The sequence below is a fragment of the Gigantopelta aegis genome, chromosome 15 (assembly GCF_016097555.1).
Source record: "Gigantopelta aegis isolate Gae_Host chromosome 15, Gae_host_genome, whole genome shotgun sequence".
Classification (NCBI taxonomy): Eukaryota; Metazoa; Mollusca; class Gastropoda; order Neomphalida; family Peltospiridae; genus Gigantopelta; species Gigantopelta aegis.
Window position 1 is genome coordinate 17,322,428 of NC_054713.1, and position 27,502 is coordinate 17,349,929.

At 39.2% G+C, this 27,502-nt stretch overlaps 1 protein-coding gene across 1 annotated transcript; it reads left to right on the forward strand.

Annotated features, from left to right (window-relative positions):
* The first annotated feature begins 7,339 nt into the window (after positions 1–7,339).
* On the forward strand, positions 7,340–26,624 carry LOC121390516. Its single transcript, XM_041522346.1, has 7 exons — positions 7,340–7,467; positions 10,769–10,921; positions 14,149–14,301; positions 18,919–18,966; positions 22,477–22,527; positions 24,005–24,095; positions 24,909–26,624. Exons 1-7 carry the CDS (start codon positions 7,431–7,433, stop codon positions 25,903–25,905), a joined length of 1,530 nt encoding a protein of 509 aa, XP_041378280.1. The 5' UTR covers positions 7,340–7,430; the 3' UTR covers positions 25,906–26,624.
* Positions 26,625–27,502: the final 878 nt, after the last annotated feature.

The window sequence follows — 27,502 nt, forward strand, 5'->3', positions numbered from 1 at the left end:
CTGCCTAGAGTATTGGCTATGTGACGTATGGCGAGTCGTCAATCATTCGTGTATTTTGTCAACATTTCCCTCAGTGCTGGCAGTTGAAAATCTCACTGGTCTTGGATCATCTTTGAAGCTTTCTCTTTCCCACTTGGACTCGGCTGTCCACCTCTTAGCAGTAGCAAAAGAAGCCAGTGTTGTCCTTTTTCATTAATAGGGAAAACCTATTCACTTTGATGCCGCCAGAAATATGCAACCAGGTTGTGTATTTGGCTCAAATTCAGCCTACAGGCATGGGAAGTATTGTATTTAATGCATGCAAACTGTTACATAAGTACTATACATCATGCATAATTAGGTTAAGACATTTTCAGCCAAGTGGTACAGCGTTCGCCTGATGCGCGATCGATCTAGGATTGATCCCCGTCGGTGGGTCCATTTGCTATTTCTCGTTCCAGACAGTGCTCCACAAATGGTGTAACAAAGGTTGTGGTATGTACTATCCTGTCTATGGGATGGTGCATATAAAAGATCCCTTGCTGTTAATCGGAAAGAGTAGCCCATGAAGTGGCGACAGCGGGGTTTCTCTCTCAATATCTGTGTGGTCCTTAACCATATGTCCGACGCCATATAACCGTAAATAAAATGTGTTGAGTGTGTCGTTAAATGAAACATTTCCTCTTTTTACATCCACACCTCATATAAACATTGGTTGCGTGCGTGTATATGCCCATTTATGACAGCAAGACTAGCATTGTAAACTACTTAATCCAGGACATGCAACTTTACATGTAGATTGTGTGGGGTTATTTTTGGAAACGGGGGGGTGGAGAGGATTAGCTTACCCTTAACACACTGTCTTGGCAGCTGCTTTCAAAAGTATTGTTTTAGGTGATATTAAACATATAACGTGGTCACTTCTTTGTTTTTGCAACCTTTTTGGAATCTTGGATTCATGCAGTGATAAAATTCCTCTGTACTAGAAAATGAATGCCAAAAATGAAATGCTTGCCATATATAAAAAAAACCTTTATATTCGAAGTATAATTATTATTATTTTTTTTTTTTTTTTAATCATTTATTATCCCCAGCCAAGTTTGACCATGTCAAGGTTGGGGAGCCTTGATTTCATGGCCTTACAATAGAGTTGCTATATAAGTGAAAATGCATAATATTATAGTAATTTAACATATAAATATATTTCTAGTGTTCCCATATGGTTGGGGATTGGCAAAGAAAGCCAAGATGCTATGATTCATATCTTGGAAAGAGTTGAGAAAAGTAGAAGGAAAGAAAGAAAATACAATAGAATAGAAAGAAATTAATGAATGAATAGATAGATAAATAAATAAATAAATAAATAAATAAATAAATAAATAATGCGGGGGGGGGGGGGGGGGACTTAAAATATATGCTACGAAAAGAGACTTATATTTCGAAACGAAAAAACCTGCAATTACAAACGAAAAGACCTGTAATTCGAAACAAGCTATTTATAAGAAGTTTCAGTTAAAAAGATTAAGCCACTGTGTCCATTGGTTATTGAAAATTTCATGTTCACAATTTTTGTATGAAATAAACCTTTCGATTTCAAATTTGTTTCGCAATATATTTTTAACTCCATTTATATTTAATACTTTTTTCTGTATTTTCATACTATAAATATAATATTTAATATTGATAATTAACCAATTTACAAAGTTGCTGTGTTCATTATTAACCATACCAAACATAACAATATCTCGGTTAAAACAAATATCAATTCCAGTTTCAGTCTGTATCCAATGTTTTGTAGCTCCCCAAATGTGGTTAACCTTATTGCAGTCAAAAAATAGATGTGGTATCATTTCTGGAGAATTTTGACAGAAGTCACAAGCATTTGAATCAACATAATGTATCATGTGTAAAAATGTATTTGTAGTTAAGATTCTATGCAGTATTCTGTATTGAAACCATGATAAGGTTGAATCTTTTACACATCGAAAAGGAATAGCATAATACTTTCCCATTGCCTGGTATCGTACATAAATCCTTCGTTCGCATATTTTAATTGTGCTTTGGGGGTTATAGTTTGTGAAGTTATCAAATCATAAATATCTTTACAACCTTTTTTGTCTTTTAATAAACATTTTAGTTTAAACGGAAAAACCGGATTTTTTATAATTGTGAACGTGTCATCCCTTATTGTTCCAAGCTTGTTTATAAATGATTTAATAGCACTTGTAAGTGAAGCATATTCTAGGAAGTTTGTATTTATATGATATTTTGTTGCAAACTGTTCGTATGTATAAAAATCACCTTGTTCATTTAATAAATCATTTATAAATATAATACCGTTATCTATATAAATTTTGTATATAAATGGTTTGTTACCTATACATATTTTGCTATTATACCAAATATTAATGCTTAAAATATCCTCAACATTTTGTGGTTTTTGATATTTGTGTATCTCTCCAAAACGTATTTCGGACGTGTTCAATATTTCGCATTAGGAAATAATCGCCTTGTATAATCAAGTATTTTAAAGATATGTTTGTAACCGATTTAAACAAAGTTATCCACTTTGAGTTATTTAAAAACATTCTTCGAATCCACGTGCATTTTAAGGCTGTTATAAAATTTGATATGTTTATCATTTTAATACCACCTGTTTTGTAATTTTGTATTATTAGATTCAGTTTCAGTTTTTCAGTATTGCTCTGCCAGATAAATTAAAAAAATAATGTATTTACATTTTTTATCAATTTGTCATTTGGATTTGGTAGCGCTATTAACAGATGGGTTAGCTTTGGCATTATTAAAGTTTTCAGTACTGTTATTCTTCCTAAAACTGTTAATCTTCTAACAGACCATAAATTCATTAATTTTTGCATTTCTATTATTTTAGAATCATAGTTCAGTGCAATTATTTGTTCCATGTTAACTGCGAAGTTGATACCGAGCAAATTAAATTGTGTTGAGCCCCATTCTAACTTCCACCGCGTACGATGGAACACATCCTTAGAAAAACGTTTTCTTTCCGATCCATATAGCTTTTGATTTAGAAAAAATTAATTTTTAGGCCTGATATATATGCATAATAATCTAAAACCTTCAATGTATTGTACAGAGACTCGGGAGAACCATCAAGAATGAAACTTGTGTCATCTGCATATTGCGAAATTAAATATTCTTCGCCATCAATACTGATTCCCTTAATATTGCTAGAGTTTCTTATTATAATTGCAAGTACTTCAGCACACAGAATAAATATATAAGGAGACAGCAAGGATTATTTTATTTGCGCTTCCCACAGGCAGGATTGCACAAACCATGGCCTTTGTTGAACCAGTTATGGATCACTGTTCGGTGCAAGTGGTTTACACCTACCTGTTGAGTCTTGCGGAGCACCCACTCAGGGTTTGGAGTCAGTATCTGGATTAAAAATCCCATGCCTCAACTGGGATCCGATCCCAGTACGTACCAGCCTGTATACCGATGGACTAACCACGACGCCACCGAGGCCGGTATCCTTGCAAGAGTTTAGCAAAATATTCACTTTTAAAATGTTTATAGGTTCTAAGTTTGCGATTTTTCTCTGTCCTCTAAACTCTCGAGAACATTTCTGCAGTCACTGCGTAGTGCCAATGGACAAGACAATGACTAGCAACAACGTTTGTGTCATTCTAACCTCAATCTGACACATCGTTCTAAAAAGTTCATTTTATTGGAGGCGTGGCATCACCGTGACAGAGATCAAATACAAACAAAACAATGACAAGAAACATAACGTCAAACAGGAAGACGCGACCAAGACTGCTAGTAATGCAACTTGTGATCAAAAAGCATGAATAGCTCTATTGTATCCATTCTATATGTAATTATTTGGTGCACAGAAACTTTTTTCCACGAGTATATATATCCTGTAGTTCTCACCAAAGAAGTGGTCGATCAATATGATCAATATGATCAAATGTTTGGGTTTGTTTTCTTCCGAAATCAACAAAAACGGTGACCGTAGACAGTAGGCTATTTCTCGTTCCAGCCAGTGCACCACGACTAGTATATCAAAGACCGTGGTATATGCTATTGTGTCTGTCGGAAAGTTCATATAAAAGATCCCTTGCTGCATTAGACACATTGTACCGGGTTACCTATCTATGATTGAGTCCAAATGGCCATGTGTTTGGCACCCAACAACCGATAATTAATAAATCAATGTGCTCTAATGGTGTCGTTAAACAAAACAAACTTCTTAGTTTTTCCTTATTTCGTCTACGTTAGTGCATGTAGATACGTGATATATTGCAAAAAAAAACACATTCTGTTCTTCAGCAATAAGTCCAATTCCATCTTCCCAAGTAGTTAACCTTGCATAGAATATACGGTACTGCACTACCGTTTGTAAACACTTGAGGATATAGTAATGCCTCTATACGAAAGTAGGTCCCGTCGGTCCTCCATATTCGACGTTATTATTGGTTGAATTATGCCTCTTTTTTCAAGAAACCAGAATCATTCCTGATTGGAAACACATATTAACTTGTTTTTAGAAGAAAACCACATAAAATATAATTCCGCAAACCTTCAACTAATTCGTCACATCTTGCGTCAACTTTAAATCGTCAACTTAGCATACGAAATCATGTGATTAAAAGAATGTGCGGTGTTATCACTTGTGCCATCGTTTGAACTAGTGATTTTGTTATTGTTTAGGAGACTTTCGAAGTCTTCTCTCCCCATGTTTCAAGAACTATAGACGTATCACTCGAGATAGAACGGCCATTCAGAATAACTTCCTTTGGTATACTAGAAGTACGTTCACAACTTATTCCCGTTTGTCCCATTAGTTAAACAAATAGAACTAGATTGTTCAACCTTAGGAATTTCACGCTGTGACCAAATTATTTTCATAACCCCCCCCCCCCCCAACATAAAAACACAACAAAAAAACAAAACAAAAAACAAAACAAAACAAAACAACAACAACAAAAACAAAACAAAAACGACAAACCCAACCCCCCCCCCCCCCAAAAAAAAAAAAAAAAAAAAAAAAAAACAAAGAAGAAAAACAAAAATAAAACACCTGGTAATTATTGGTTTTGTAAGAGAACTGATCTGATCCGTTTTAATTCACATCACACATTTCATTCCATAGATTTTCGTTCAACCAAGGTTTTTGAAAACAAACAACCCCAAAACGTTTATTACAGTTATCGATACGAACACTAACCAAGATAATCGGTAGCTTGTTAATCATTTCTGTTTTAACTATGTTACAGAAGTCATTGTAACAACTACTGCCAGTTTGTTCTGTTAAGCAACTCGATTGTAACTCACCAATGAGCGAGGACAGTGAAAGCTGTATATTGTCATCGGTGGTGAAACTTTCTGGGATATCTTGCAAAGAAAACTTCTGATATTGACAACTGATATTTGTGTTAACCGTATCTGATAATACTATTCCTACGCTATGCTATGTATTCTGCATCCATGGTAAAAGAGAATGGTCCGGAACTGATATCGGATCAACACCATTCGAAGAGCAGACGCGTGCAATGACATTGCTAGCCCGATACAAACAGAAGCTGCAAATGGTGTATACTACCAAATCAAATCCCACAGACAACAATAGTAACAACATAAACACCACATATATGAATACTACCATCTCTCACCATTAAAGTGAATCAGAAAAAAAATTGGGGGTGAAGCTGCTCATTTCAGAGATAACGGGTAGCGCCTATGACTACCATCGTTCTGCACAGCATTTGAGTTCGTTATTTTTGTTTGCAGGTACACCATACATGTTTCAAGTACAAGGCTACTTAACACAGTGGTAATAGATGAAATAAAATTGCATACATTTTAGCCCAGATTTTTATTTTATTTTTTAGAACCAACACACTCAAATTCTATCACCAATTACAGTACTTGTGGTGTTAACTTCTCTGTCAAATTGCTGCCAACTCATTTGACCGCATCGTGCGAGCGTGATGTGTTTTCAGGTCGCAAATAACAAACACAAGAAACACATATTGCTGACGTAATTTTATCTTTGAAAGAACATTTCATATACTGTTATGTTATATGCTGCATACAGGTTTGATTTAATAAAAGGAAAAACAAAACTCCCCTGGAATATTTCTTAGCGTTATGGTGGATTTTCTATTTTGACCTAACCTCGAGTAATCAGGAACACAAAGCATGTTAAAAAGTTACGTGTTCTAGCCAGACATTCAGTGATGTTGAATGTCGAGCTTAGTTACAAGCAATCGTCTGGGTTAACGTACTTATATCCAGTTAAGGAAATAACCAGAGGTAGTAGTAGTAGTAGTAGTAGTAGTAGTAGTAGTTGTTGTAGTTGTTGTTGTTGTTGTTGTTGGGGGGGGGGTGGATGGGGGGTATGTTGATGAAATAGAAACACGGTGTTGTATTGTTTATATTCCTGGACAGACATTCCAAACAGTTGGCTTGATTGCCCAGGAGATCGTGTATGAACCGTAATTTGATATAAGCAGGCCAACATAACATTCATCATCATGATTATCATCATCATCTACGATAAAGTTTTATGTGCTAAATTAACCGTTCCTATTACTTTATTTATAATGTGCATATTATATTCTTGTTTATGATCTTTGCCGTCTATTGGTGATTTATCATTACGCAATTCCAAGTAATAACCACCCACATAAAAACACACACACACACACACAGACAGAGAGAGAGAGAGAGAGAGAGAGAGAGAGAGAGAGAGAGAGAGAGAGAGAGAGAGAGAGAGAGAGAGAGAGAGAGAGAGAGAGAGAGAGAGAGAGAGAGAGAGAGAGAGAGAGAGAGAGACACACACACACACATACAACCACACACATAGAGAGACACACACACACACACACACATACACACACACTGGAGAGAGAGAGAGAGCGAACCACACACGCACAACAACAATAACACTGTTATACTTCGTTTAATGTATACTATATGTTTTACCTTTAGTTGGAACTGAATAAATCGGTTTTTATTCCTTTGTTTGCAGGCTTTTGTTTGTAAACGTTTATTGGTGTGATGTCAGATATACAACAGTTTATAAAATTAATATTCCATTTTACGAATGTACAAATATCTGAAAGTGAAATAACAAAAATTATCAAAGATGATAGTGTTAACCGTCCAGAAATAATCATAATATATATGATAGGTTTTTAGGTTTTTAATTCAAATGCAATATGTTTTCAGAGTACCCAAAATGCACCTGGACGGGCGGAAACACTAACCGACATACTGCCGTATTTAAAGGATTCTGTTACATGTTTTCTGAAAATAAACTGTCATGGCCGAACGCCAAGGATGAGTGTTATAAAAATGGCGGCCGACTTGCAGACATCTTGAACCAACAAACAACAGATTTTATTAATCAGTACAGAGAACACACGGGAATAGCCGGACATGACGCATGGATTGGAATGTCTTGGGACGGATCACAATTTGTATGGAACTCAGGTTTGCTTTATAATTTGTGTTTTGCATAAATTATTATTTCATATATATGGCAATAAAAAAAATTGCTAATAAAGAATCATTAATGATATGAATAAAAGTGGTGATAAATTAAAGATTAGAGATGACTGAAGACACTATATGGAAACTTGGATATATAGAGATAAACAGATAATTTCTAAACTTTATTTGTCAATATTTATTACCCATATGGGCTCAAATATACGGGGTAATATTTGTTCGATCTGTGCACAGTGTGCAGATTGCTTGTACAGTCACTGATTGGCTGGCTTTGTAAAGACAAGATTTGATTGGCAATTACATACTGCCGGGACTACTTTTTGTTCATTCATGCTTTCATTCATCTGTCAAACTATTACTACAAACAATACATCTCTTTTGTTACGTTACGAACATTCACGGGGGGGGGGGGGGGGGGGGGGGGGCGATGAATATACTGTTATGGCTGGTAAATTTGTTACAGCAACGGGAACGTAAATATAATTTTAAAATCGTTAAAGATTGACAATGGGTAATAAAGAGAATAACCAACTCACTGCGAGGAATTACGGATTATCTGTCCCTCGCCAGAGGCTCGGGTTTACAACATTAATTCACTCGGGACAGATAATCCGTAATTCACCAAAGCTCGTTAGTTATTCTCTAAATCCCGTCCCAGTCAGTGCATAACGACTGGTACAGCAAAGATCTTGACATGTGCTATCCTGTCTGTGGGATGGTTCATATAAAAGATCCCAAGCTACTAATGGAATAATGTATCGGGTTTCCTCTCTGAAACTATGATGTAAAAATTACCAAATGTTTTACATCCAATAACCGATGATTAATACATTAATTAATTTGGTGTCGTTAAACAAAACCAAGTAACTTTATATATAGCTTTATATACGCGTTGTTGCATGTCTCTCTCTCTCTCTCTCTCTCTCTCTCTCTCTCTCTCTCTCTCTCTCTCTCTCTCTCTCTCTCTCTCTCTCTCTCTCTCTCTCTCTCTCTCTGGCTCTACCTCTCGCCTTTGAAGATTGCATTGTCAAATGTCATTTATTCTTAAACCACGAACTACAGACAAAAGCAATAGTGTTCAGCATTCAATTATTTAAAGCCTACGGGTTTTATTTTTCTAATATTACATTTAATTCCTATTCAGTATTACATTTCTTTATATACCCATGAAAATAAACACAAACCCCAACAAATTTCATACATACTCCTTCGTCTAAAATATGAGTAACTTAATTATTTCAGTTTCAAACACGCCTCTGCTTGTTTTATATGCAGTTTCTTTCTGCTGTCAAAACAAGGGTATTCCCATATCAAAAGATTAGGATCTGGGGCTGTGTGAAGGACATTAGACATTGTTTCATTAAATCAAACCCGTACCCGTTTTGTCTGTATGACAAGTTAAATGTATTTCAGGTTTGTTGAACATCTTCTTAAAACATAACGAGCGATCGCGAGTGTTCGTTTTCCTGAACTCGCCTCTGGAATTTGATATTCTATTTTCCGTGAAGTTAAAGTTTGTTTTGTTTAACGATACTACTAGATTACATTGATTTATTAATCATCGGCTATTGAATGTCAAACATTTGGTCATTTTGACATATAGTCTTAGAGAGGAAACCCGCTACATTTTTCTAATAGTAGCAATGGATCTTTTATATGCACCATCCCAGAGACAGAATAGCACATACCACGTCTTTTGATATACCAGTCCTGGTGCACTGGCTGTAACGATACATAGACCAATAGGCCCACCGACGGGTATCGATCCCAGACCGACTACGCATCAGGCGAGCGCTTTTCCACTGGGCTACGTCCCGCCCCTCCATACCAGTGAAATGCCAGTCGTGAAGCACTGATAACGTAAAGATAATAGGGCTGAGATAATAAGGCTGAGATAATAGGGCTGAGATAATAAGGCTGAGATAATAGGGCTGAGATAATAAGTCTGAAATAATAGGGCTGAGATAATAAGGCTGAGATAATAAGGCTGAGATAATAGGGCTGAGATAATAGAGCTGAGATAATAGGGCTGAGATAATAAGGCTGAGATAATAGGGCTGAGATAATAGAGCTGAGATAATAGGGCTGAGATAATAAGGCTGAGATAATAGGGCTGAGATAATAAGGCTGAGATAATAGGGCTGAGATAATAGAGCTGAGGTAATAGGGCTGAGATAATAAGGCTGAGATAATAGGGCTGAGATAATAGGGCTGAAATAATAGGGCTGAGATAATAGAGCTGAGATAATAGGGCTGAGATAATAGGGCTGAGATAATAGGGCTGAAATAATAGGGCTGAGATAATAGAGCTGAGATAATAAGTCTGAGATAATAGGGCTGAGATAATAGTGCTGAGATAATAAGGCTGAGATAATAGGGCTGAGGACACTTGAGCCAGAAGCTAACTCTGTATATCTAATCGGCCTCGGCGGTGTCGTGGTTAAGCCATCGGACATAAGGCTGGTAGGTACTGGGTTCGCAGCCCGATACCGGCTCACATTCAGAGCGAGTTGTAACGATTCAATGTGTAGGTGTAAGACTATTACACCATCTTTTCTCTCACTAACCACTAACAATCCTAGACAGACAGCCCAGATAGCTGAGGTGTGTGCCAAGGACAGCGTGCTTTAACCTTAAATGAATATAAGCACGAAAATAAGTTGAAATGAAATGAAATGTATATCTAGTTACTAACACATCCATGCAAAACGATAAATTTTAACTTATTCTTAGTACTAATGGAAACTTATATTTTAACTTGGTACATACTCAACTCCAAAGATTTCTTCATACCTATATTTATTTTAGGCTCAGGTACCGTGGCAGTACCTAGTCAAAAACAAGTAAGGGGTAGGAAAGAAAGAAATAATTCCACTCCTTTGTATTTTATTTATTTATTTATTTATAATTTATTTATTTATTTATTTATTTATTTATTTTGTAGGGGCGGGACGTAGCCCAGTGGTAAAGCGTTCGCTTGATGCGCTGTCGGTTTAGGATCGATCCTCGTCGGTGGGCCCATTGGGCTATTTCTCGTTCCAGCCAGTGCACCACGACTGGTATATCAAAGGCCGTGGTATGTGATATCCTGTCTGAGGGATAAAAGATCATTTGCTACTAATGGAAACAAATGTAGCGGGTTTCCTCTCTAAGACTATATGTCGCAATTACTGAACGTTTGACATCTAATAGCCGATGATTAATAAACCAATGTGCTCTAGTGGTGTTGTTAAACAAAACAAACTTCCTCTTTTTTATTTTGTTTTATTTTATTTTATCACAGGCGCGTACATGAACTACAAAGACTGGGCATACAGAGAACCGTCTTCTGCTGGCATCTACGTGGTCGTGTCTGCCTATCATGGCAAATGGAGAAATGTGGCATCAATTCTAAATCGTGGATTGAAGGAACGGTATATTTGCAAAGCTAGTATTGGTAAGCAAAGAAAAAGATTATGTTGAAAGAAGGAAGGAAATGGTTTATTTAACCACGCACTCAACACATTTTATTTACGGTTATATGGCGTCGGACACATAGTTAAGGACCATACAGATATTAAGGGAGGAAACCCGCTGTCGCCACCTCATGAGATACTATTTTTAATTAGCAACAAGGGATCTTTTATAAGCATCATCCCATAGACAGGATAGCACATACCACCGCCTTTGATGTACCAATTGTGGTGAAATGGCTGGAGCGAGAAACTGCCCCATAGTGTTGGATCAAAACCTCAAATTTAAGCAAACATGATACAGATATTCGGGCAAAATGTGTTAACCTGTGACCTTTTTACCGTGTATTTCCATCATTCTACCCTCACAATTAGTTGTAATTCATGTAAAAATGCATAGATATTAATTTGCAACTCTAAATAGCCGTTTAGTAGTAATGATAATATGAATAAATGTTGTTATCCACATTCGGGCATTTCCGTTTACGGTACTTCGGGCAAAAGCCAGCCTGCCACACAACAAAAATGTTTCCGGCTCATAGACATACACTTCATATAGAATTCAATAACATTTGACAAGTCAGGCACAGAAGCAAGTAGACATTGACAAGATTTGGAGGGGCTGATTGAGATTGAGAGCGCAAAGCAACGTTCCTAGGGGGTTCGGGGTATGCGCCCCCGTAAAAGTTTGAAAACTAGATATCCTGAAGTGCAATTTCTTGCATTCTACAAAAAAATCAATTATTTTATATTCCTCTATACCGAAAGGCATGACATAGCCTGATGTTTGGTCAATCTAGGATCGATCCCCGTCAGTGGGCCAATTGGGCTATTTCTCGTTCCAGCCAGCGCTTCACAAAACTTGTGAAACAAAACTAAGAAAATTTACGCTGTGTTAAGTGGTGGAGATCCGATGGCAAAATCTACCTTATTCTACGGCCAAGTGAGTACATCAAAATCTACCTTATTCTACGGCCAAGTGAGTACATCAAAATCTACCTTATTCTACAGAAAAGCGAGTACATCAAAATCTACCTTATTCTACAGAAAAGCGAGTCATCAAAATCTACCTGACTACAGCAAAGCGACTACAACACAATCTACGTGACTCTGCAACCAGGTACAGCCAAGTACAACTGAACCAAGTATAATAGAACGAGCACAGTTTAGCGAAAAAGAACTTTTTCTAATCAATATTTGACAGAAGTAGAACTTACAGAGCTGTTGGACCAACAGAAATGCATCAATATTCCTGTCAACGAAAACACAAAATCCGGACGACTAAGTGGTTATTTGGCAAAAGAAATGTGAATGTCATGCTTAACACGGAATTCTACACAACGGAACTTCCCTAAATACTCCAAACATGATACCCAAGTCAACAACATTTCTAAACCTAAACACAAATCGGATAAACAAAGAGAAAGGGACAATATTAGAAAATCTCAGTACGAATTTCGAAAATGTTGTGCTAGGCAACTACCATTTTCTAACTTAAGTGCTAAGGCTTTCACTAGCGTTGTCAGCTTAAATAACCCACTAAAACAAGAACTCGATGCTCTTAAGGCCAAACAAAAGTGCAGTAGGGAAATAAATCAAGCCAGAAATAATTTTATCAAAACAACCAACGATTTGACAGAAGCACAACTAACCATCCAGAACCAATCTCAGAAAATCAGTTCACTAAAAACACAGCTAGAACAAACCTGTACAAATACAAAAGAACTCCAAGAGTCTAAAAAAGATGTAGCGTTGTTACAAAGTATAATAAATAAATTGAAAGAAGACTTAAAAGATTCTCGTAACAGTAATGCAAATAATGAAGAGTTTAACAAAATTGTGTGTCATAAAATGCAAACAGACATTGATGCTTTACATCAACAATCAACCAGTTATTACGATAAGCTTGTTCAACAAAACACTGAGTTAGAAAATCTTAGACGGGAAAATTATGAACTAGTTCAAAGACTAAATACATTGAGTAATACAACTTATCAACAACAGTATTCAAGACGAGAAAAATATCACCGCCGGTAAATAACGACTCATTTGATTATTAAATGTTTTTCGGAATAAATAATATAAACAGTAAACGTATTAATTTTCAATAAATTCATAATTTTGAGATACCTAAACTGATATTAGAAAGTAAGCTTGACATTCGCATAGCCAAAACCATGTATACGTTTATACAGACGACAGCACCATCAGCATCAGTGCCTGGATTCGAACTCGAGATAAACAGCCTGTCAACTACAACTGCTTCAGACGACGTCAATGTTAACCAACTGACTCAACGAGATTACGATACAAGCGAAAGACTTGTCTAATAGATAAAACAGTTTATTTGTGATACCAGATTTCGGACGCGGGAGAATTATTTCAAGCACTGTATACAAACTACCTTAACACGTTTATTCGCTAGACACGAGGACGTGTCATTTCTTCGGATGGTGGATAACTGTCACAGTGCTAAACTTCAACTTTATAACAATACGGATTATATCTTTATTTTTACAAGTGCATTACTTACAATTAGTTAATTGATAATCTGACGTCTGACATGGTATCCACTTAGTGACATGCCAATCAAACCAATTAGTGTCAAGCACTAATTAAATATGTAACGAGCAATATAATACAATGCAATTTAATTGTTGCCACGGGTATTGCAGGCGTCTGAACGAGTACACCTTGCCAACTTTATATTACATAGATACGTGTTTAGTATGCATCTTATAAATAAGGATAATTTACCCATGAAAGACAGACTCGGGGAGAACAGATACTGTTCACACGCCTTGAAGTTTCCGAGAGACAGTTTTGTAACATAAGCAATTTAAACTCTATCGGGAGACCTGTGTGCCATTCACCCAAGAGCTCTGACTTGTGTATTATCTGTATCACCATGTTGTTAACTTATTAATCACGTTTCATGTTTGGAAAGTACAATACAAGAAACTACATCACCAACTTGAGACTTCTCTTCCTTCATTTACTTTCTGGTAAAACAAAACTAAGAAAATTTACGCTGTGTTACTACCAATGGAAAAATGTAGCGGGTTTCAGACTGTATGTTAGAATTACCAAATGTTTGACATCCAATACCCGATGATTAATAAATCAATGTGCTCTTGTGGTGTCGTTAAACAAAACAAACTTTTAATTTTAATAATATTACAATTTTAATGTCTTATTATATGATTTCTAGCATTTACGTCGTCGACAACTGTAATGACAGGAACGACTGGGACATCACTGACACACCCCAGTACAAGTCACGTGACGAATACCATCGGAAACAGCCGATCTGTCGAGACCTCCCACACGACACAACTTACGACATTAGTCGACCATTCGACAGGTAATAAATGTAACCGACCCTAGTTTTTACACTCTCCGGTGTATTTTTCACTATTAGAAGAAGAAGAAATTTGTTTTGTTTAACGACACCACTAGAACACATTGATTTGTTAATCATCGGCTATTGGAAGGAAGGAAATGTTTTATTTAACGACGCACTCAACACATTTTATTTACGGTTATATGGCGTCAGACATATGGTTAAGGACCACACATATATTTAGAGAGGAAACCCGCTGTCGCCACTTCATGGGCTACTCTTTTCGATTAGCAGCAAGGGATTTTTTTATATGCACCATCTCACAAACAGGGTAGTACATACTACGGCCTCTGATATACCAGTCGTGGTGCACTGGCTGGAACGAGATATAGCCCAATGAGTCCACCGATGGGGATCGGCTGTTGTATGCCAAATATTTGGTAATTCTAACTCGCATTCATCAGAGGAAACCCGCTACATTTTTTTCTAATGCAGCAAGGGATCTTTTATACGCACTTTCACACAGACAGGAAAGAACCATACCACAGCATTTGTCCATCTGTGGTGCACTGATTGAAACGAGAAAAAAAAGCCAATCAGCTGAATGGATCCACCGAGGTGGTTCGATCCAGCGACACAAACACCTCAAGCGAGCACTCAACTGACTGCGCTAACTCCCGCCCCACACGTAATGGACGTGACACACTCTAGTTGTTACACACTCCGGTGTATTTTTCTCTATTAGAATCGTTTTTGATAATTAAAATGAGATATTACTTAGATGTTATTGTTTACATTGTCCATTTTGGAACATCCGATTTGTTTCCGATCATCCAGTTTTCCTAATACCACGAATGCATTTTTCGTGTTTTCCCCATTGGGCTATTTCTCGCTCCAGCCAGTGCACCACGACTGGTATATCAAAGGCCGTGGTATGTGGTATCCTGTCTATGGGATGGTGCATATAAAAGATCCCTTGCTGTTAATCGAAAAGAGTAGCCCATGAGGTGCCGACAGCGGGTTTCCTCTCTCTATATCTGTGTGGTCCTTAACCATATGCCCGACGCCATATATCCGTAATTAAAATGTGTTGAGTGCGTCGTAAAATGAAACATTTTGCTTCCTTCCTTTTCGTACCTCTGAGAAGTAACTGTTGTGGACACGATCTGTTTCAACGTCACAGACTCTTCTTACACTCTATTGTAACTTTATCTAAGAGTGTTACAGGTTTGTAGGTTAACTAAACTTAGTGTCATTTCTGACTGGTTGAAACTATCTAAGAGTGTTACGGGTTTGTAGGTTAACTAAACTTAGTGTCAACTCTGACTGGTTGAAACTATCTAAGAGTGTTACGGGTTTGTAGATTAACTAAACTTAGTGTCAACTCTGACTGGTTGAAACTATCTAAGAGTGTTACGGGTTTGTAGGTTAACTAAACTTAGTGTCAACTCTGACTGGTTGAAACTATCTAAGAGTGTTACGGGTTTGTAGGTTAACTAAACTTAGTGTCACCTCTGACTGGTTGAAACTGTCTAAGAGTGTTACGGGTTTGTAGGTTAACTAAACTTAGTGTCAACTCTGACTGGTTGAAACTATCTAAGAGTGTTACAGGTTTGTAGGTTAACTAAACTTAGTGTCAACTCTGACTGGTGTTACGGGTTTGTAGGTTAACTAAACTTAGTGTCAACTCTGACTGGTTGAAACTATCTAAGAGTGTTACAGGTTTGTAGGTTAACTAAACTTAGTGTCAACTCTGACTGGTTGAAACTATCTAAGAGTGTTACAGGTTTGTAGATTAACTAAACTTAGTGTCAACTCTGACTGGTTGAAACTATCTAAGAGTGTTAAAGGTTTGTAGATTAACTAAACTTAGTGTCAACTCTGACTGGTTGAAACTATCTAAGAGTGTTAAAGGTTTGTAGATTAACTAAACTTAGTGTCAACTCTGACTGGATGAAACTATCTAAGAGTGTTACGGGTTTGTAGGTTAACTAAACTTAGTGTCAACTCTGACTGGATGAAACTATCTAAGAGTGTTACGGGTTTAAACTTAGTAGACTGGTTTATCTAAGAGTGTTACGGGTTTGTAGATTAACTAAACTTAGTGTCAACTCTGACTGGTTGAAACTATCTAAGAGTGTTAAAGGTTTGTAGATTAACTAAACTTAGTGTCAACTCTGACTGGATGAAACTATCTAAGAGTGTTACGGGTTTGTAGGTTAACTAAACTTAGTGTCAACTCTGACTGGTTGAGACTATCTAAGAGTGTTAAAGGTTTGTAGATTAACTAAACTTAGTGTCAACTCTGACTGGATGAAACTATCTAAGAGTGTTACGGGTTTGTAGATTAACTAAACTTAGTGTCAACTCTGACTGGTTGAGACTATCTAAGAGTGTTACGGGTTTGTAGATTAACTAAACTTAGTGTCAACTCTGACTGGTTAAAACTATCTAAGAGTGTTACGGGTTTGTAGATTAACTAAACTTAGTGTCGACTCTGACTGGTTGAGACTAGGGTCTGCACCTATAACACCTGCAACACATTAGGGAATGCTTCTCGGTAGTAGCCGATGATTAATTAATCAATGTGCTCTAGTGGTGTCGTTAAACAAAACACAAACTTCTTCTTCTCAGTAGCAGAGCGCTCACCTAGGGTCTCAGGATCGATCGGCCTCGGTGAATTTGTGTTTTCCCCGTCCCAACCAGTGCCCCACATCAAGGGAAGTGGTATGTACTGTCTTGTGTATAGAAAAGTGTTTATAAAAGATACACTGTTGCTTTATCAGCAGGGTCAGTTTATATGACGGCAGCTGGTTCCCCCCCCCCCCCCCCCCCCCCCCCCCCCCCCTACTCGTAAATGCATGGAGGTTGTTTTTTTGTCATACTTAATATGAATAAAGATAAAGATCTGGCTTGTGCACCCCCTCCCCCACCACCACCACCCCCCCTCCCCCTACTCACACACATATACACTAGATACTGTTCGCCCCTCTACTAGAGATTATGCCCCTCTCCAATTCGAAAGGTCATTCCTACTGGCCAACCATTGACTAAATATCTAAATAACTACCGGGTATACTCCAAATAGCCGTCGAAACCTCTTCTTGTTCAGGCAAATTTTCTTCTTCTTTTTTTGAATCCGTTTTCCGATGTAGCACCACCCCTATAATCGTAACACGCTCGTCTACCCCCCCCCCCCCCCCCCCCCCCACCCCCCCACACACACACACTGCCAAAATTTGTGGGCACGCGCCTTTAGAGTAATAGGCACATATTATAAACTACGGCCCTTAATGTACCTGTTCTGTTGCACTGGTTGGGACGGTTAAAAAAAACTAAAATTTGTTTAACGACACCACTAGAAAACATTGATTTATTAATCATCGGCTATTGGATGTCAAACATTTGAGAATGTCTTAGTTTTTGAGGAAACCCGCTGCATGTTTCAATTAGCAGCAAGGGATCTCTTATATGCACTTTCCCACAGACAGAACAGCACATACCACAACATTTGATACATCAGTCCTGATGCACTAGTTGAAACGGGGAAAACTCTACCAGAGAATGGACCACTGAGGTGATTCGATTTTACGACACAAGCATCTCAGACGAGCGCTCTACCGACTAAGCTACACCCTGTCCTTGGTTGGGACAGAACAAATTCCCGAGACCACCGAGAGCGATCGATCCTCCGACTCACGGCATCTCAGACGAGCGCTCTACCGACTGAGCTACATCCTGTCCTTGGTTGGGACAGAACAAATCCCCGAGACCACCGAGAGCGATCGATCCTCCGACTCACGGCACCTCACCTTCACTAAGCCAGGTCCCGCAGCCATCTATATATGTTAGATAACAAGGAAGGAAATGTTTTATTTAACGACGCACACTACACAGTTTATTTACGGTTATATGACGTCAGACATGAGATAAGGACCACACAAATATTGAGAGAGGAAACCCGCTGTCACCACTTCATGGGCTACTCTTTTCGATTAGCAGCAAGGGATATTTTATATGCACCATCCCACAGACAGGATAGTACATACCACGGCCTTTGTTACACCAGATGTGGAGCACTGGCTGGAACGAGAAATAATCCAATGGGCCCACCGACGGGAATCGATCCTAGATCGATCGCACATCTTACGTCCCGCCCCTGATAGATACGAAACAGTCTTATATTATATTGAGTCATCGTTAATTAACTAACATGTTGAGATTCATAAGACGTGGACCAAGGATAGTTGGGTTGTTTTTGGTGTGTGGGTGTGGGTGTTCTTTTAATATTAGGCTCAAACTATCAACTGTCACGACGAAGTTGGCCAACTCGACAGTTGCGTTGTAAGTTATCCAACTCCCGACTTAGACGGGTGTGCTCATATTAACAACTAATGGGTTATACGACGAGAATCGAGTTGTAAGAACGCTCAGACTAGCAACTGGATAGTCGTAGAAATCATGAGAGCAGAAAGTTGGTTAATTTCGTCGTGACAGCTGGTAGTTTGTGCCTCGGCCTCGCTTAACTCTTTTCAAATAAAAAATCTGTATTCGTCTTTTTGCACTTTAATTTACAGCACCATTATAAATAATAGTACATAGATATTTGTTGATTATTTCTTCTTTCTTTGTTTAAAGGTTTCCCAACAACGGATAACTTGACTCCAGAGAAACAAACAACTCCATGTAAGTTACGATATATTGTGTGTATGTGTGTGTAGGGGGCGGGGTTAACGGAATATAACTGGTCACAGTCTGCACTTATTTGTGATACCGAAACAACAGGAACGAAGGAAGGAAATGTTGTATTTGACGACACACTCAACACATTTTATTTACAGTTATATGGCGTCGAACATATGGTTAAGAACCACACATATATTGAAAGAGGAGACCCGCTGTCGCTACTTCATGGGCTACTCTTTTCGATTAGCAGCAAGGGATCTTTTTTATATGCACCATTCCACAGACAGGATAGTACATACCACGGCCTTTGTGATACCAGTTGTGGAGCACTGACTGGAACGAAAAATAGCCTAATGGGACCACCGACGGAAATCGATCCTAGATCGATCACCCATCAGGCGAGCGCTGTACCACTGAGCTACGTCCCGCCCCACTGAACAACAGTTTTATGGCCCGCCGTCTTCTTTCATCACAGCCCATTGTCTTTTTCTCCAGTATGGAAGGAAATGTTTTATTTAACGACGCACTCAACATATTTTATTTACGGTTACATGGCGTTGGACATATGGTTAAAGACCACACAGTTATTGAGAAAGAAAACCCGCTGTCGCCACTTCATGGGCTACTCTTTTCGATTAGCAGCAAGGGATCTTTTATATGCACCATCCCACAGACAGGATAACACATACCATGGCCATTGACATGCCAGTCGTGGTGCACTGGCTGGAGCGAGAAATGGCCCAATGGGCCCACCGACAGGGATCGATCCCAGGCCGACCGTGCATCAAGCGAACGCTTTACCACTGGGCTAAGTCCCCCCCCCCCCCCTCCAGTATGGTATGCACTTTATTGCAATTGACGTAGGCCAGTGGTAGAACGATCACCTGATGCGCGGTCTGTCTAGGATCGATCGCCGTCTGTCTAGGATCGATCGCCGTCTGTCTAGGATCGATCCCCGTCGGTCTAGGATCGATCCCCGTCGGTCTAGGATCGATCGCCGTCTGTCTAGGATCGATCGCCGTCGGTCTAGGATCGATCCCTGTCGGTCTAGGATCGATCGCCGTCGGTCTAGGATCGATCGCCGTCGGTGGGCCCATTGAGCTATTTCTCGTTTCGGTTTGTGTTCCATAACTGGTGCAACAAAAGCTGTGGTATTCCTTTGCATGTAAAATATCCATTGCTGCCAATCGAAAGGAGTAGCCAATGGAGTGGCAGCTGCGGGTTTCCTCTTTAATTATCTCCATGATCTTTGCAACCATATGTTCGACGTCATATAACTGTAATCAGGGATGTGATAAACATTTTTAAAATACAAGCTGAACTGATCTCCAAAGAGCTAAAAACTCTTACACAATATATACTCTTCAAAAGAAGAAACGCAAAACCACATTGTCGTAACATTTGGAGAATTGATTTAATTATTGAATGGTGAGTCCGATAATTACCAAATGTTGCAGGATTATTCACAATTCACTCTAGTCCATTGTGAGTAAGTGATAGGACACACCACCAAGGTCAAGGTCATCTGGAGTCAATACCGGGTGTGGCCTCCGCGTGTGTTGACAACTGCCTGGCACCGCCTGCCCATTGAAGCAACCAGAGTACGGATGACGTCCCGGGGGATGGTGGCCCACTCGGCCTGCAAGGCTGCTGCCAGCTCGGGCAGGGTCTGGGGCTGTGGTTGTCGCTGTCGGAGGCGTCGGTCCAACTCGTCCCATAGATGCTCAATTGGGTTCAAATCCGGTGATATCGATGGCCAAGGAAGGACATTAATGTTGTTGTTCTGTAGGAAAGCCGTTGTGAGACGTGCTGTGTGAGGCCTGGCGTTGTCATGTTGGAACACTGCGTTGGCGTTGGCCATAACTGGAACGATGTGTGGCCGGAGGATCTGGTCAATGTAGCCCTGTGCATTCAGGTTGCCCTGCACGTGGACCAGGTCAGTTCTGCCAGTGTGTGAGATGGCTGCCCACACCACGACACTACCCCCGCCGAATCTGTCCACTTCCTGCACGCAGTTTGCCGCATAACGTTCACCACGACGCCTATACACGCGACATCTTCCATCATGACGTCGGAGCAGAAATCGGGACTCGTCACTGAACCACACCTGTCTCCATCGCAGTTGAGGCCATTGTCGATGAATCTGGCACCACTGCAGTCGGAGTCGACGGTGTTGTGGTGTTAAGATGACACCTCGAACTGGACGTCTGGCACGAATTCCTACCTCACGTAGGCGGTTCCGTACGGTCTGGTCGGATATCCTGCGCAAACCTGGTATTGCTGCGGCTGTGGAGGTGGCAGTAGTCAATCGTTCCCGAAGGTGGCGTACCCGGATGTAGCGGTCCTGCCCGGGGGTAGTGACCCGTGGTCGACCGGATCTAGGGAGGTCACGTGTTGATCCATGTTGCTGGTAACGGTCCCACAGTCTGGAGATGGTGCTTGGGGACACATGGAATGCCCTGGCAACGGCCGTTCTGGATTCGCCTGCGTCTAGTCGGCCGATGGCATTGTTTCTCTGCGGTTCACTGAGACGTGGCATGTCCTGGATTGTCAACTGTCGGCCAGATACAGAGGCCAGGCAAGCGAACACCCTGCACTTTTATACTGTCGGTGTTCATGTTGCACGTGCAGACAACGCACGTGCAGTGGTGACATGGTTTGCACGTGGCTGCGTTTTTGCGAATATTCACATTTTGGAACTTTATTGTACAGTAGCTGCGTTTTATCGAATGTAACCGTGGGAATGTGTTTTGGGACATGCAATGACCTTATATTCACAAAGCATGAACCGGTTGGAAACATAAAATCGGAGTTATAACCCATTTGTACCCTTTTGCGTTTCTTTTTTTGAAGAGTATATAAATAAAAGTAATTTTTATCCATTTCAAATCAAATCTACTCTACTTGTGAAAATCATTTTAAAATAAAAGAAAGCTGAAATCAGATAAAAAGCTGGGGAAAAGACATACATCCCTGTGTACTAGTAATTAAAATGTGGTGAGTGCGTCATTAAATAAAACATTTGTGGGGTTTTTCTATATAATAAATAATGCTTAAACGCGTACATTATATATATATATATATATATATATATATATATATATATATATATATATATATATATCTTTATAAATTACTATCAAATCGCGTAGATTAAATTAACAGTTACATTCTAAAGCTAGGCTCAGGCCACAAACTGTTACGACGGAGTTGGCCAATCTCACGACTTCTATGACTGTCCTGTTGCTAATCTGAACTCTCTTACATCTCGTCGTATACAACTCTACGACCGATTGGTTGTTAATCTGAGCGCACCCGCCATAAGTGTTGTGTGTGTGTGTGTGGGGGGGGGGGGGGGGGATTACAACGCAACTGTTGAGTTCGTCAACTCCGTCGTAACAGTTGATAGTCTAACATATTAAAAATATGTTTTATTTAAAAACGAAAACATATCACATCAACCTGTCGTGTAGGAGACTATAATATCGTCGTTGTTTTATTGACTTTCAGTTTTACCATTCACAGAGGGCGACTTGGAACCAAAGAAACATAAACCAACGTGTAAGTTGGACAGAATTGACTGAAGTCAGTTTGCGTCAAAAAGGACGTATGTAGTACGTAGGCTGGTAATAGGTATGTAGGACGTAGGCTGGTAATATATATGCAGTACGTAGGCTGGTAATAGGTATGTAGGACGTAGGCTGGTAATATATATGCAGTATGTAGGCTGGTGATAGGAATGTAGTACGTAGGCTGCTAATAGGTATGTAGTACGTAGGTTGGTAATGGGTGTGCAGTACGTAGACGGGTAATAGATATGTATTACGCAGATTAAAGGTAGTTCTGCGCGTGCAATTGTTTTACCATCGCTTCTTCAGCTGTTACCGTCACTTCTGTATATTAAGTGTTTATTTCTTTGTAAAGAAACGTTTTTCTATTTACAATGACTAGGGGTTTTTTGTTTTGATTTTTTGTGTATGTGTTTTTGTTGTTGTTGTTGTTTGTTTCGGGGGGTGCGGGTGGGGGCGTTAAAAGTTAGCAATGTTTTTCATGTTTAAATTTTGATTTGTTTAACGACACCACTATTGGATGTCAAACATTTGGTAATTTGGACATTATAGTCGAGAAAACCCGCTACATGTGTCCCATTAGTAGCAGGGGATGTTTTATATGCACCACCTCACAGACAGGATAGTACATACCACGGCCTTTAATATACCAGTCGTGGTGTATTAGCTGGGACGAGAAATAGCCCAATGGGCCTACCAACGGGGATCGATCCTAAACCGACCGCGCATCAAGCGAACTCTTTACCATTGGTCTACGTCCCGCCCCTATAAAATAAATCGCTTGGTGCGCGGTCGGTCTGGGCTGTTTCTCGCCATGGTATGTGCTATCCTGTCTATGGGATGGTGCATATAAAAGATCCCATGCTACTAATCGAAAAGAGTAGCCCATGAAGTGGTGACAGCGGGTTTCCTCTCTTAATATCTATGTGGTCCTTTACCATATGTTCGACGCCATATAACCGTAAATAAAATGTGTTGAGTGCTTTAACATGCGTTTATCGGTAAATATGTTCATTACAAATTAACTGAACACGAGACTTCATGAAATTACAAACATTTAGCATTTTTTTCCAAAACATTGTCTAAAATATATTCATGTTTGCATAGCATTATAAATGGGGCGGGTCGTAGCCCCGTGGAAAAGCGCGGTCTGTCTAGGATCGATCCCCGTCGGTGGGCCCATTGGGCTATTTCTCGCTCCAGCCAGTGCACCACGACTGGTATATCAAAGACAGTGGTATGTGCTATCCTGTCCGTGGGATGGTGTATAGTAAAGCTGCCTTGCTACCAACTGAAAAATAAGAATATCTGTCAAAAGTATCAAATGTTTGACATCTAATAGCCGATGATTAATACATCAAGGTGCTCTAGTGGTGTCGTTAAACAAAACAAACTTTAACATCAATGAAATACAGTATTCGGTGTTATTTATACATGTATATAGATTTATGTTTGTTTTTCCTTACTAGCACACGTTCCAGTGATTGTTGGTATTGGTGTCGTTGTCGTGGTTGTTGTTGTGGCATACATCATCACAGCAGTCGTACTTATCAAAAGAAGGTAAATATGAACGTTGGCAGGACCTTTCATTTTAGTACTTGCACGTGCCACGCATAAGCGTACGAGATAGGGGGGCAGCTATTTTTTAGTTCTGGAAACAAACCTCAATTTCGTGGGGAAAAACTGAGCTGGCCTGAACACTTTGCACCATGTATTTTGATTATTCTAACCACAATATTAGTAATGCTAATATGAATAAAAGTTGTAATCCACATTCGGGCATTTTTTTTTAATTCTGGCACAAATCAGGCCCCCCCCCCCCCCCCCCCCCCCACTAAAGAAATGGGAGCCCATACACCTATGTTTTCACGTGTGTTTAATAATTCCAACTTATCCGTGTCTAGTAATATAGATTATTTATTTTATTATTTGTGTGTTTAGTACAATAGCTATTCATTCTCCTACTTTTCCGTGCATTTAGTACTATAGCTATTTATTATTTAGCTTGTTCTTGTATATAGTATTATATATAGATTATTGCATGATAACGAGTGGTATAAAACAATTTCCAAACGAACGTCTTTTTTTCATACTATGAAATTTATTTCTGAGCCTATTATTTTTTAAATTGCAAAAAAATTTAAAAATAATAATAACAGTTTGTTTTTTTTTTGTGGGGGTTTTCAAAAACACTTTTCTTCTTACGTCAAATCAAACTGAAATTATTTTTAAAATCATTTTTGTAAGAGGATGGGACGGCTATAAATGTGTATTTATGTGTATATGTATATATATACATTGTAGTGTATTTATGAGTGCAACACACTGTGAAATGATCGGTAATTCTAATAAACATATTCGTAACTATTACAGGAGAAACTCAACCCGCAATGGCGTCGTCCTAGAAAGATCTCCAGTTGAGAACAGTGTTTACTACACGGCTGCCGGAGATGATGTCGCCGTTAACAGACCTCGCCAACCGGATCCGGTAACCAACGATCAACAGGCACCTGGAGGCAGTCAGACCTGTGTGAACGGCGCACAACAAATAAAAATCGTCAACCCGTTTCGTTCTGGTGTGAACTCGCACAACCAGCTTGATGCAAAGTCTCGAGGACATGACTGCGGTTCGAAACTCCACAGTTCTGGTCGTGAAGACGACCCATATGAAATCCCTGTGGTGAAATCTCCCAATATTAACAGTGCTGGTTTGGAAACCTATGATCACCTTCAAGATACTTCTGGTAAAAGCAGTGATCTCTGGACTGGCGAGGAAACTTATAACCACCTTCAAGATACTTCTGGTAAAAGCAGTGTTCCCTGGACTGGAGAGGAAACTTATAACCACCTTCAAGATGCTTCTGGTAAAAGCAGTGTTCCCTGGACTGGCGAGGGAAATTACAACCACCTCCAAGATGCTTCTGGTAAAAGCAGTGTTCCCTGGACTGAAGAGGGAAATTACAACCACCTTCAAGATGCTTCTGGTAAAAGCAGTGTTCCCTGGACTGGCGAGGGAAATTACAACCACCTCCAAGATGCTTCTGGTAAAAGCAGTGTTCCCTGGACTGAAGAGGGAAATTACAACCACTTTCAAGATACTTCTGGTAAAAGCAATGTTCCCTGGACTGGCGAGGGAACTTATAACCAGCTCAAAGATGCTGTGGATAGAGCCAGTGGTTCACGATGTGTCGAGGAAACATATAATCACCTTCAGGATGCTACAGATAACAACAGTGGTTTGCAGACTGATATAGGAACCTATAGTAACCTCCAAGATGTTACCACTAATATCAGCTTCAGCGACACTCCAAAGAACACCGGGGCAGAAGAAACGGAAGATGACGTATACGTCAATACAGCTCCAACTTAAACATAGTGTTCCAAGTTTGCTTCTATTGTTTCCTAGTGATATGAATGGATTTAAATACATGTACATTTATTTAAATATTAAACACATTTTATTTTTAATGTCAGTCTGGTTACTGGTTGTCCTAATGTTAGGAAAACCAGAAACACGCAGACAACTGAAACAAAAAATATATTTTAATCCGTAATTTTTGTCGTCAGAAGGATTTTAGGAGTAAAAAAAAAATCTTACAATGGCAGCAAACTCAGGAGTCTCTTTTTAAAATGAACCATTCAGTTCCTTAAAAGGCCAATATCGGCATTTCTTCACTATTTAAGATATCCCGTGATCAGTCATTCTTCTGTGCCATCATGTGCAATTTAGACGATGTACAACAGCGATTTTCGTCATAAAGACCGACTTACTTAGCCGTACTTTAAAACACTTTTTTTTTCGTTATATTATATTATATATGTACAGAGAGAGAGAGAGAGAGAGAGAGAGAGAGAGAGAGAGAGAGAGAGAGAGAGAGATAGATTGAGATTGAGATTGAGATTCAAATTGCTTCAAAAGTTGACAATATAGGTTTATGACAAATTGTTTACATTGTAAAACTAATAATGTGAATGAATTAATGTAAGAATGTTTAAAGCCGCACACCCTAGTTCCATCCAGCGAAAATAAATTATCATTTGGTTAATCTACAAACCTGTAACACACTTAGATCACGTTTTTATCAAATGGAGTGAAAAAGCAGGTTTTATATCGATAAATACCATGGAAATCCCCATGCCCCAATTGTTTGAAATAATTTTGAAAGTTAGTATTCTGATGTCACCGGTAAATGTCGCTCGAAGCACAACACTGCCTACGTCACGACAAATTTCACAGAGTGCGCACAGACTTGGGGTGCGTTCTTTTCACCTCTCCTGGACATGTTCCAACTGTTCTGTCCTGGTTGTATCCCCTCTCCAGATATCGTAAGACTTAGCAAAATTATTGGTTTTAAGGGTTTGTAACGTTTTGTATTGAGACACTTACTTGTCTGAACTTTATTGTTACTGAAAATGTTCCCGAATTGTGAAGAAAAATCTCACAAATGAACAACAAATCGGATGTTGATTGCGCGAACCGTGCACGAGAAAACAAACCGAACCAAAATGATAACGGTCACGTGGTATACCAACGTCTGTGACATTGAAATGGAAATATCCCTTCTAAAAATAGATTAGACCTTGTCTGCTCAACGGTTTTTTCTCAAACGTGCGTCCGTTTTTAAGAAATACGAAAAATGCATTTTGTGGTATTACAAAAACCAGGATTACCAGGATTACCAAAAAACACTTCAGGTGAATGGAAATGTATATTCTAAATAATAAACGGTAAGTAAAGTGCAATTTTAGCACTAAGATCAACTTAAGTGCATAGGGTAGCTATGCGCATACGGTAATCTTAGGGCTAAGATCACTTCGTGGAACAGGGCCCTGGTGCTTATAAAACTTTTGGTCTAGACTCGAAGAAAATCCAAGTAGTTGAATGGATCCACCGAGGTGGTTTGATCCTGTGACGCAAGTACTCAACCGACTGAGTTAAATCTAACCCCACGACTTAAAGATTCAAC